This window comes from Diceros bicornis, chromosome 17, assembly GCF_020826845.1.
Source record: "Diceros bicornis minor isolate mBicDic1 chromosome 17, mDicBic1.mat.cur, whole genome shotgun sequence".
Lineage (NCBI taxonomy): Eukaryota > Metazoa > Chordata > Mammalia > Perissodactyla > Rhinocerotidae > Diceros > Diceros bicornis.
The window spans coordinates 46,741,418-46,753,947 of NC_080756.1; the positions used below are offsets into that span (position 1 = coordinate 46,741,418).

Consider the following 12,530-nt stretch of genomic DNA (forward strand, 5'->3'; position numbering starts at 1 on the left):
AAGCTTTCGAAAGGGCAAATCAAAACAAGGATCAAAAAATTTCACATACCCATTGACCCAGAAACTTTAACTCTATTCTAAGGAATATCTCAGGGAATAATTTAAGATGTACATAACTTAAATGTTCTAACATGAGTGAATGGTTAAATAAAATATAATTCTTCCACACTATATACTTTTGGAGAAAAAAATTTAATGACATAGCAAAAATGTAATAAATTCATTAGAAAAATAGTTACAAACATTTTGTAATTCTGAGTGATTCTGAGAAAATATACAGGCATAATCTCAGTTCAATCACAGATGATTTTTCTTCTTTTAATCATTTTTCAACTAAACTGTACTGAGTTCATGGTACACACACACACATATACAACATACATACATCCATATGAAAGTTACTTCTGGAACAGCACAGAAAATAAACCAAGTATGTTTTTCTGCCTCAGTTTCTAAGAGAAAGTATTAAATTTCATCAGATGTCTTTAGCATCTGCTGAGGTAATTATTTAGCTTTTCCTCTTTGGTAATGTAGTGAATTACATTAACAGGAGTTTTCTAATATTGAAACATCTCATCCTTGCTTTCTGTAGATAAAAACCTTTTTGGTAAAAGTATGGCATTCTCTTCATTTGTAAATCTTCAAAACACATAGAGTAAACCATTTATCTTAAAAAAAAAAACAAAAACAAACAGGAGAGGGGCCACCCCCGTGGCTTAGTGGTTAAGTGTGCACGCTCTGCTACTGGCGGTGTGGGTTCGGATCTTGGGTGCGCACCGACGCACCGCTTCTCCGGCCATGCTGAGGTGGCGTCCCACATACGGCAACTAAAAGGATGTGAAACTATGATGTACAACTATCTACTGGGGCTTTGGGGAGAAAAGAGGGGGAAAAAAAAGGAGGAGGATTGGCAATAGATGTTAGCTCAGGGGCAGTCTTCCTCAACAAAAAGAGGAGGATTAGCATGGATGTTAGCTCAGGGCTGATCTTCCTCACAAAAAAATAAAAATAAGAAACAGGAGATAGAACAATGTATTTCCACATATACATATATAAACCCGTACATCAAAAAAATCAAGATAAACATCTACCTGTTAAAAAATAGTTTTTCCAGGCTAGGGAAATAGATGAGGCCCTTACAACTTTTCCCTATCTAAATTATCTTAGCTCTTCTTGTAGGAAGAATATACTAAGATATTATTTACTTTTTAAAAAAAAATCTTAAAATTACTTCATTTATAATGAATCAGCATGTTTTGGACTGTGAAGTTCCTAAAATACTACTTAATAAAAAACTAATTCCAGGTTACTGATCCTACATAGTAGGGTATTAAAATACACTGATGACATTACCAAAACATCAGTGATTTACTACCAAAGTTTTTTATATACAATATTAGAACACACTCATTTGGATTTGAAACTCATTTTCATTTTCAAATGAAAATAAAAGATAACCTCAGATGAAAAGTAGTTGAGGGAGCTTCATTTTTATTTTCTGTTGAAATATCCTCATATATAAAACGCCTCAAGATTCAGGAAAGATTTAGACTGCCTAATAAAATGTCATATATATACATATTCTTATACACACACATATGCACACGCAAATATATATATATACATATATATAATTTTTAAATAACTATGAGAGATTTGTTATCCAGTATGATTCTCTCTTTGATCTGTCTCAGGGCTAAGACTTAATTATTCAGAGAACTATAATAATACTCCTTAATCTAGATTTTCAATTAACACCCCCTGCCCCTTTATTACAGACATTTTTCTTGGTTCTTAATGTAACATTTTACAGTTTCACTGCATCCTTTTTGTTCTCTTTTACTATAATATCTACTTTAGATGACGTCTGAAAGTAAAAAGTTATATATCAATCTATCAGTCAATAAAACTGGTCAGGGTATGAAATCAGAAATCGTACCTCAAAATCTTTCTACCATTTGGGAAACATCTCTATCTCATTATTCTTAAAAGATATTGTCACTTTTAACCTACATTGCATTTTTACCAGAGTCATAAAAGGGTTTTTTACAGGAGTGCCAATTAATAATGTCCCTTAGTAGGTGCTGGATAATTGTATGAAAAAGAATGGAATGTAAAATTTGTACATCATTTTTACAACACTACCTTCTCATCTAAATCACTACAAGAGCCTCCTACCTGGTCTCCCTAACTCCATTTTTATCCCCTCCAAACCATTCCCCTCACTACAGCCAGTGTTCATGAATGTCACACTCCTCTCTGCAAAAATCCTTTAACCCGATTTCCCACCATTTTTCCATTCATTATCTCTTATCTTTCCAGATCTCCCATATCCTCTCACAGAAACCTATATATATTAATATTCATTATATTTATAATTAATTACTTATTTAACTGCCAAGTTCCCTAATTCATTGTGAACTTGGTGAGAATAGCAACTATTTTGTACATTTCTGTGTCTGCAGGATTTTAGAACAATACAGGCACATTCAATATTTCATGAATGAATGGAATTAGCTATAATTTTAGCCCTAAACTTCCAAGTGGTCTCTGGGATGATTTTTACTTTACAACAGACATAAAAGACTGACTTACTAAGTGGGGATATATGATCTATAATAAAATATATACAAATGCATGAGGTCTAGAGAGCATATGTTCTCATTAAGTCAATAATACCTACATGAGTATAGGACTTAAAAAACTGTAATTATATAACTAAGTAATTTATCACATTAGGGATGTATTAAAAGTTTGGCTTCAACCTTTATATTCAGCTAAAATTTGCTATCTGGCTTCAGCTTAGGTTTTGGGAAGCCTAAATAACTAAATGCCTACTTTAATGTCATTTATGGCACCCCTGAAATTATACAGGATCAAAGAACATATTATCTCATAGGATCTAATTCTAATTAACATTATGAACAACACACAAACAAAGCCTGTCATTCACATTTATGGTTAACACCTAATAATTTACTTTCAAATGTAGGTAAGCATTCTAAATAGAACTTGAAGATCTCCTTAATGTAATTTATATATTAAAGTACATATAAATGTGTTACATAAATATGCTAAAATATAAAATTTTAAGTGTAAGTATAAATGTAAATTATTACAGAAGTAGAATAATGTACTAATTAATAATGATTGTGAAAACTTAATTTACATACAAAAATAATTAAGAACAATCAAGTAATAAATAAATACAAAACAGACTGACACTTATTATGACTAGCGCATTAGCTAGATAACTTTGGGAAAAATATACCCTGTATGTCAACAAAGTTCATAAAAATTTTGAAAACAGAACAATGAAATTACATTATAATTTGATATTTGTAGAAGTATTTAAGGTACTAGCATTCATAACATTAAACAAAATCTTTTATTTCTTTCTTTTCAGGCCATGGTCTTTCAAGAAAAGTTCTATATTTAAGAATATATCTTATCTTGTGACCGTGAATTAAAAACAATGTCAACTTAGGCTCAATATTTTAGAAAGAGGAAAAGCTCCAAAATCACATAAAACAATGTCCACGATAAATCTTCTACCTGACATACTAAAAAATACTAAGGATTAGAAAAAAAAGAAATTAGAGAAAAATGAAGTAATCACTCAAAATCTTGCTCGATCACTAACCTCAATTAAAAATAAGCATCTTTTAGTGTTGTAAACATGAATTAGAGTGTCTGAGGAATAATGTGATAGTAGATAATGCTAAAAAATACTGCTATTGTATTGTGCAAACATTTAAATTTTAAATACTAATATTAATAGTAATTGCATTTTTATATAAAATTTCAGATTTACTCTTATATCCCAGATGTTAATTGTATGAGGGTGAGACTCAGCTTCAGTCCAATATTAATACTGATCTGCCACTCATTACTCTCTCAACAATTCTGTGAAATATCATCACCACTTTATATAAGAAAATACACTCATAGGGCAAGTACACGACTAATGGCTACATGAGAAATTAAAAAAAAACAACAAGGCTTGTATATCTCACGTATGAAAGTAACTTTGTACTTTAGAATCTGTTTCTTATATTTCATGGTCACTTACTATATCAATAAAACAGATACTGTAGCAATTTCACTATACACTTGATGTCTACCCTTTCTTGCCTGTCTTTTCAAAAGTTATGGCGATAAATGTGAAGTCAGAAATGAAGAATAGCACGTTCAAGAATGCATGCAAGATGTACACTTTCTAAGAACCAGGAAGATACAGAGTTTTACAGATTTTAAACACAAGTACAATCAAGTTCCCCTTTTTGTAATAATTCAAAGTATATAGATACATACAAACAGAATCATATGTCATATAGGAAAATATACAAATGAGAAAACAAGAAGTAATCAAACACTTTGTAGTAAATTAAAGAGGGACTAAAACTGTTCAAATATGGAAAATGTGAGTGATGAACGTACAAAGGATTTTTCCAAATGGTTAGGGAAGATATCGGTTTTTATTTTCCACTTATAAACATATGTTATGTCAACTAGATACTTTAAAATAAATTTGCTCTGTTCAGATATTCCTGACAAATGTATTATAAAAGTAACTCATAATGCTTGCTACAAAGCCTAAATGAAAAATTCACCCAGATTAGGAAAATTACTAAAAGATAAATTATAAATGCCAACTTCTCACTCAAATAAACTCTTTCAAATCCCATTTTAATAACATCATTTCTTAGGCAACCAAAAACTTACTAAAAATAATCTCCAGGATATTCTATTTAGTTCTTTCAGTAACGCTAGCCACTTCCACACACATACACACAAAAGTTCAATTATCTATAGGCCATTAACATGTTTGCATTTTCATTATTAAACCTACATAGTGACTTACCAATTCTTGGGGTAGTAGGGCTGCTCTGTTCTGCAGAAGATGAAGTATTAAAAGCAGAAATTGGAATTTTCATCTGTATAGGACCTCGATTATTTGATGGACTATAGAGTCCCGATGGGCCTACTGTGGGTAAAGAAGTCCTTGTGGCTTGTACAATAGAGTGTGCTGTTGGAACAGCCTGTACAGCAAGTGTTGTTCCTAACGGTGCAGCACTGGCAGGAGAGTTCCTTTGAATACTAGGACTGGGCACAGAAGGAACGTTGTTTGGTTTAGTAGGGTTTGGCAAAGATGGCAAGGAGACTGGATTTTTGGTAAGACCACTCACTGTAGGTGGGCTTTGTACAGAAATGAATTCAACGTTGCCAGATGGTTGATTGGTCACTAAAGTCCCGGGATGGCTCTGTAGGAGCTGAGGCTGGGAGGATACCGCAACAGGTACATGCAAAATCACTGGTAAAGGCTGTAAAGAAATTGTAGGTTGGGGATTTCCACTAGGCACCTGAGTAGTAGCAACTACTGTAGCTGTGTTGGGTGCAGGAAGAACTGACGTTGCTGTCAGAGAACTCGAAGTCACTGGAGTCTGCAGTTTAGGTTGACTACTGACAACTGCTGGAGGAGTGACAAGATTGGTTGAAGATACTATAGAAAGAAAGAAGAAGTCTCAGTTTAAACGGCTATGTTCACTTATCAGCAGGATAATATAACACGATACAAGTTTAATGCATTACAGTAGATACAGTACCATCTTTCATAATGAAATTTCTTCCAGATTTAAATTCTGGAAATTCTTAGAATTAAATCTATAGAAACATTTTTATATCTATTTTTGGTACATTATGAAAATATCACATTTTATGATTAATATGGAGAACTGCTATCTCAGTATCAAAACAGTCTCTGAAAATTACTATAATCACTTCAGAGTAACTAACTGGAAAAACAATTAAAAAACACTGAAAACTTGGTAAAACTTTATAGATATTTTTGAAACTACACTAAAAACTTGATAAATCCTTTAGGATACTGGCAATATATAAACTGAAATAGAAAATCTAGTAGTCATCACTATTAGTGAATAACACGTACGCTGTGTCATGGTATTTTATCATTTGGACCATGTGAAACCTGAATCTGGATCAAGTCTTATTGAATTGCCTGGGAGAGGCACTAGTGAGGAGAGGCTGGCTCTTCTGACATGCTACTGACATTATAAAATGTGGAAAATAGCAGAATGAAGATGGGAGACAAATTAAGAAATAAGGAAGCAGACCAAAGATCAGAGAAAATACAACTGCTGGTCACTGGAGTTTTACAGTAATTTTGGGACAATGATTTGTTTCTATTCTCATTTGAACAGGTTTGAAATCGATGACCAAGTTTCTTTCTCACTGATTTGTAGTCTTTCCAAAAATCAAAGGCACACTAGAGCAGCAATTCTCAAAGTGTGGTCCAGGGAGATATGGGGAGGTTACTGAGATCCTTTCAGGGAGTCTGCAATGTCAGAACTATTTTATTAACAAAAATAAGAGATTTTTTGACTTTTTGACCATGTAGATATTTGTAGGGATAGAGAAAAAGCAATGGTGAGTAAAACATCTGACGCTTCAGTACAAAAATCAAGGCAGTGGTACCAAACTATCACTGCCCTCTTTACCACCACATGTTCATAGTGAAAAACAAACAAAATCAGTTTCACGTAAGCATGTTCATGATGAAGTAGTAAAAACTATTAATTCACTAAATCTCAACCCTTGAGTATAGGTCTTCTTAATATTCTATGTGAAGACAAAGGAAGCACACTTTCACAGAGCATTACTCCTGCAAGCCAAAGTAGAATGGCTGGCTCAAGAAAAAGGCCTTGTACAATTGTTTAAGTTGTAAGCTGAGCTAAGAGCCTTTTTTTTTTTAAAGATTTTATTTATTTATTCTTTTTCCCCCCAAAGCCCCAGTAGATAGCTGTATGTCATAGCTGCACATCCTTCTAGTTGCTGTATGTGGGACGCAGCCTCAGCATGGCCGGAGAAGCAGTGCCACGCTGCGCGCCCGGGATTCAAACCCGGGCCGCCAGCAGCGGAGCGCGCGCACTTAACCACTAAGCCACGGGGCCGGCCCAAAGAGCCTTTTTTATACAAGACCAGTTTTACTGGAAAGAATGACTTAACAGACTCACTGTGGTTGGGGGTTAACACTTGGGTATTTAGCGAATCTTTTCTTAAAAACAAACCAAATAAAGCAATCACTTCAAAAAAAAAAAAAAACAACCAACAGTACTTACTGACAATAAAAAAATTCAAGTTTTAAAAACAAAAACTAGAACTTTGGAAAAAACTTACATCTGCCACTGAGAGCATGACAGCTTCCCAAATCTTTAAAGACTTTTCTGAGAAGAATCGATAGTCAAACAAATGAATGTGATTCTTTAGAAAAATTGATGAGATGTGTCAACATTTGGAAGATTTAGATAAGTCAGTGAATATTTCCAAATGATCTATGAATGATATTAGTAAAAGATACATCCAAGTACAAGACAGATGAATGTATTTAATTAAAAAATTGGAAAAGTTCATTGGTATGGTTCTCAAATTCCACTTGGCAACAAACCTTTAATAAACTGCAAGTTGATTGTGTTGAAGAAAAATATCCACAATTCTCTAACAGTGCTAACCCTTTTCCAGCTACATATTTGTATGAGGCTGAGTTTTCTTCATATACTTCAAATTGCATATACCAAAACAACAAATTGCAAGAGACTGTAATGTAAGATATTTATGTAAGACAATAACACTCTTTTCATTAATTTTTATTAAGCTTGGAAAACAGTTGTTTTTCATTAAAACATGTTATTTGTATTATATGAGTTTTTTAAATATTATTCTTAAATGAATAAATAAATATTTAAAAACGTTTTAACTTGTACTACTTTAATTTTTACTAGTATCAATTAATATAACCCACGTAAACAAAAGCTTTTTAGGGTTCTTAATCATTTTTAAGTTTATATAGGGATATGGAGATCAGAAAGTTTAGGAACCACAATAGTAGAGATTTGAATTTCTATACTTTTTTTTTTGTGAGGAAGATCCACCCTAAGCTATCATCTGCCAATCCTCTTTTTTTTTTGCTGAGGAAGACTGGCCCTGGGCTAACATCCATGCCCATCTTCCTCTACTTTATATGGGACGCTGTCACAGCATGGCTTGACAAGTGGTGCGTCGGTGCACGCCTGGGATCCGAACCAGTGACCCCAGGCCGCCGCAGCGGAGCAGGTGTACTTAACCACTTGTGCCACCAGGCCGGCCCCCAAGAATTTCTATACTTTTATGCATATCTGTAATCCTGAGTTTTTAATAAAAGTTTGTACTTGGCGCTCAATTTTAGACCAATATGCTCAGTTTCTTAGTCAATTTCAACCTCAAAAGAATGTAAGAAAAGAGAACCAAAGCCTTCAATTCCTAAGAAAATGTATTTCAGTGTTAAAGAGTATTACCTGTATTCACAGGGGTTTGAAAGGATGGCGGTGTACTCTCGCTTACATTTCTTTTGGACTCCAGCATCTGTCTCACTGTGGTTACATTTCTATAAAATTTATACACACAAATAGTCAACAGATATGCCATTCTAGGGGACATCAATTTATGTATAAAGAAAGCAGTGGTTCATAGGAATAAGAGGGGTTAGACTTGGGAATTATAGTGCTAAACTTCAGTGAATGTACTGAGGCAAAGCTGGCACACAGATTGAATTAGGGAAGAGTTTTCTTCTTATATTCTAATGTCTTCAATACTTTTACCTGCAAACCAAATGTAGGTCCTACTATCTGCAGACATTAGTTTTTATCACCCCTGACCAAAGCATTTGTCAATTACTTGTGAGTATACTATCTAGTACAAGTGGTTAAAGAAATCTGCAATGACCAAAGAAAGCCTTATAATAATTAGCAAAACCAATATCCATAGATGAACAATTATAACAAAGCAAAAACAAGGAAATATACTTAGTTAGTATATCAAACATATATCTCTACATAAATACATAGGATTACGTTCCAAGATTTTTATGCAAAATAAAGAAAGTCAAAACCTTGTTCTGTTATTTAAAAACTTGACATACTTGTTATTTAAAACCCTTGTGCACTGTTGGTGGAGAGTGTAAATTGGTGCAACCACTATGGAAAACAGTATGGAGATTCCTCAAAAAATTAAAGATAAAATCACGATATGATTAGCAATTCCACTTCTGGGTGTTTATCCAAAGAAAAAAAAATACTAATTTGAAAAGACATATGCAATCCCATGTTTACTGGAGCATTGTTTACAACAGTAAAGGTATGAAAGCAACCTAATTGTCCATCGATGGATGAGTGGATAAAGAAACTGTGGTGTGTGTGTGTGTGTATATATATATATAAATATAAAGGAATATTTATTATTCAGACATAAAAAAGAACAAAATCTTGCCACTGGCAACAACATAGATGGACCTCAAGGGCATTATGCCAAGTGAAATTAGTCAAACAGAGAAAGAAAAATACCATATGATCTCTCTTAAACGAGGAATCTAAAAATAAATAAATAGGCCAAGCTCATAGATACAGAGATCAGACTGGTAGTTGCCAGAGGTGGGAGGTGGGAGATGGGAGAAATGAGTGAACTGTTTTTGCTTTTTATTTTTAAGTTTAAGTAAATTGAATTTAGAAAAACAAAAAAACAAAACAGAGATGGCAGAAAAAGGGGGGAAGATCAAAAAGAAATAAAGAAAGAAAAAAAAAAACGACACACAGACTGTTCACAATTCTCACCTGTAGGGCACACTGTTATTGCTGTTGACATCAACTACAGACTTTCCTGGTGATACAGGTGGGTTTGGTGGATTCTGGGGGAGAAAAATACAAGGTAAAATAAAACCTAATATACATGAATCTTTGAAGATAAAACTTTTAATCCTCTGTCAATAAACAATCTGTTACTTCTATAATATTATGCAAAATATTACTAGTTGAGACAAGAATTTGAATCTTGGCATTGCCACTTGTGAGTTATGCTTTAAGCAAATCACTTATTCTACTGAAACAACTGCTTACCATACAAAAGATGAATATAATAATTCTTATACCTTTTCGAGATGAGTAAAATAAAGAATGTGAAAATGCCTTACATGTTTTAAGGGTTCAATAAACATTAACAATATGAATCTAAAGAATAACTAGACAAACTCAGTCAATAAATATCTAGTGAATGCCTACTATATATCAGGCATAGCAGGCACCAGATTACCATGAGAAACTCAACAAACAGGGAACATATTTCTTCTTCCCGAGAAGTAAGTTGATTACTGATAAAGTGGTGTCTTAGGTCTCAAACCAAAATCCTCAAAATTATTTTAATGATTTTTGTTTAAAAACTAACTACTTGCCACTACGTGACTTTTAATTTCATAAAAAGATGTCTCAATTCTAAACTTAAACATCAACTAACTTCAGCCTTTTCCCCCCAAAACACAGGGAATATAGAAATGGAATTATAATATCTACATGTTAATTACCATAACTTAGGCCTTTCATTAATGACACCATCTCAATTCATTTCACAAATTGAGAAAAATAAATAACTCCACTCCAGATTTAATTAAGTGTAATAATACTACATGTTAAACCAAAGGTGATAAGTTGCTTAAGATCACATCAAGCAGATGCCACTAATCACTCTTCTCTTCTCAACAACAAATACATCTTGCTTATTTTTATGGGACAAAAGGACAATTTTAACCAACAAGTATAGCATTGTATTAGTTATGTGTGTAGAGGAGAAAAAAGATAGAATTAAGAAAAACTGTTCTGAAGCTGCTTAAAATCTGACTGTGGACACAAAGACATTTGAAACAAATAGAAAAACAAATTAAAATAACAGTGTAGTGTCAATAGGAAAAGTTTAAAAAAACGTTTTTGGGGAAAAGAATGCATCTTCAAATAGGTTTTGAGTAATTAGTACATTCAAAATAGTTAAGATTAAGGTAAAGAATCTTTCAGGGAGAAAAACAAAAAGAGGAGTAAAAGCATAATAAATAAATAAATACAACTGGCTTAGAACCTGGAGTTGAGTCATAAGGTAGAGGACCTTAAACACTACAGTATGTTGTAACATCAGCAAGATAGCAGAATAGGAAGCCCCACATCCCCTCCTTCCTGGAGACAATGACTTAACAATACACAGAGCAAATTTCCTTTGTGAGAATTCCAGAAACCAGCTAAGAGGTTATAGCACTCCAAGTGAGAACAAAGCCAAGAAGCAGTGCACTGTAGTGAGCAAGAAAATCTGTTGCACGTACCTGCCAAACCCCATCCCCTTCCCAGAACAGTACACCACAATCAAGAGAAAATTCCCCACTTGTGGCTTCTCCTTCAGGAAGAAAAGAGAAGAGTGGGACTTGTGTGCAACATTCTGGCTTTCCGGGGGACTACCCAAGGCACTGGTTTCTGTCTCATCTGACTTGGAGGAAGCAGCACATGTTGAATGTCTTTGGGCTTGATGAGAATGAAGGTGAGCCTATCGGCTTGGTACAGCACCAGAAAAATTACAGCAACATAGACAGACAGCAGGGAGACCTCCAAAACCACAGCTTGCAAAATCAAGACTGTAATATGACAGACAGATACCACGGGGGAGCTCCTGAGTAGAAACAGACAAACCTCTTCAGATGGGAGATTACATGCACAAGCTCACAGAAGATGCATCCCTAAAAAAGGTTTGAAAGGTCCCCAGAGTATCTACCTGGGCTGACTAAGGAAGGTCTTCCTCTGTACAAAGATAATCAGAAGAGACAGGGAGAAGTGGCTATTTTTTCAAATGCCCAAATTTCAACAAAAGAGAACTAGACTTACAAAAAAACAGGGAAATATAGCCCAATAAAGAAATAAAGCTCCAGAAATGGAACCTAAAGAAACAAAGATCTATGAATTTCCCAACAAAGAATTCAAAATAACCAACATTACGATGCTCAATGAGATAAAAGAGAACGCAGAAAACTAAATGAAATTAGGAAAATGATGTACGAAGAAAATGAGAATATTAACAAGAGAAACTTTAAAATAGAACCAACAAAATTCTGGAGCTGAAGAATACAATAACTGAATTGAAAAATTCACTAAAGGGGATCAACATCATACTGTATCAAGCATAATAAAGAATCAGTGAAACTGAAGACAAGTCATTTGAAATTATCGAGTTACGGGGGAAAAAAAAAGAATGAAAATAAGTGAAGAGAGCCTAATGGATTTATCAGACACCACTGAGTGGACGAATACATGAATATGGGAGTCCCAGAATGAGAGGAGAAAACGGGCTGAAAGTCTACTTAAATAATAGCCAAAAACTTCCCAAATTTGAGGAAGAAAATTGACATATAAATTTAAGAAGCCCAAAAACCTCCAACTAGGATAACTCAAAGCAAGCTAGAATGAGAAACATACTCAAGCTATCACAAGTCACAGGCAAAGAATTTTGAAAGTATCAAGAGAAATGTGACCCATCACATTCAAAGTAGCTCCCCTAAGATTATCAGTAATTTTCTTAACAGAAATCTAGCAGGCAACAAGGGAGTGGGATGAGATATTCAAAATGTGGGGAGGTAGGGAGGGAACCAGCAAAACTTTCATTCAAAAAGGAAGGCA

General features: G+C 33.9%; 1 protein-coding gene across 4 annotated transcripts in view; it reads right to left on the reverse strand.

Moving 5' to 3' along the window:
- The window catches only part of ATF7IP (activating transcription factor 7 interacting protein), a 119,191-nt gene that overhangs the window by 18,258 nt on the left and 88,403 nt on the right, over positions 1-12,530 (reverse strand). For all 4 annotated transcript variants that reach the window (XM_058558721.1, XM_058558720.1, XM_058558719.1 and 1 more), the window contains 3 exons: positions 9,663-9,736; positions 8,352-8,440; positions 4,865-5,503 (listed from right to left, as the gene is read on the reverse strand). In XM_058558721.1, coding sequence (XP_058414704.1) covers positions 4,865-5,503; positions 8,352-8,440; positions 9,663-9,736 — 802 coding nt within the window. The remainder of the gene's footprint in view (positions 1-4,864; positions 5,504-8,351; positions 8,441-9,662; positions 9,737-12,530) is intronic.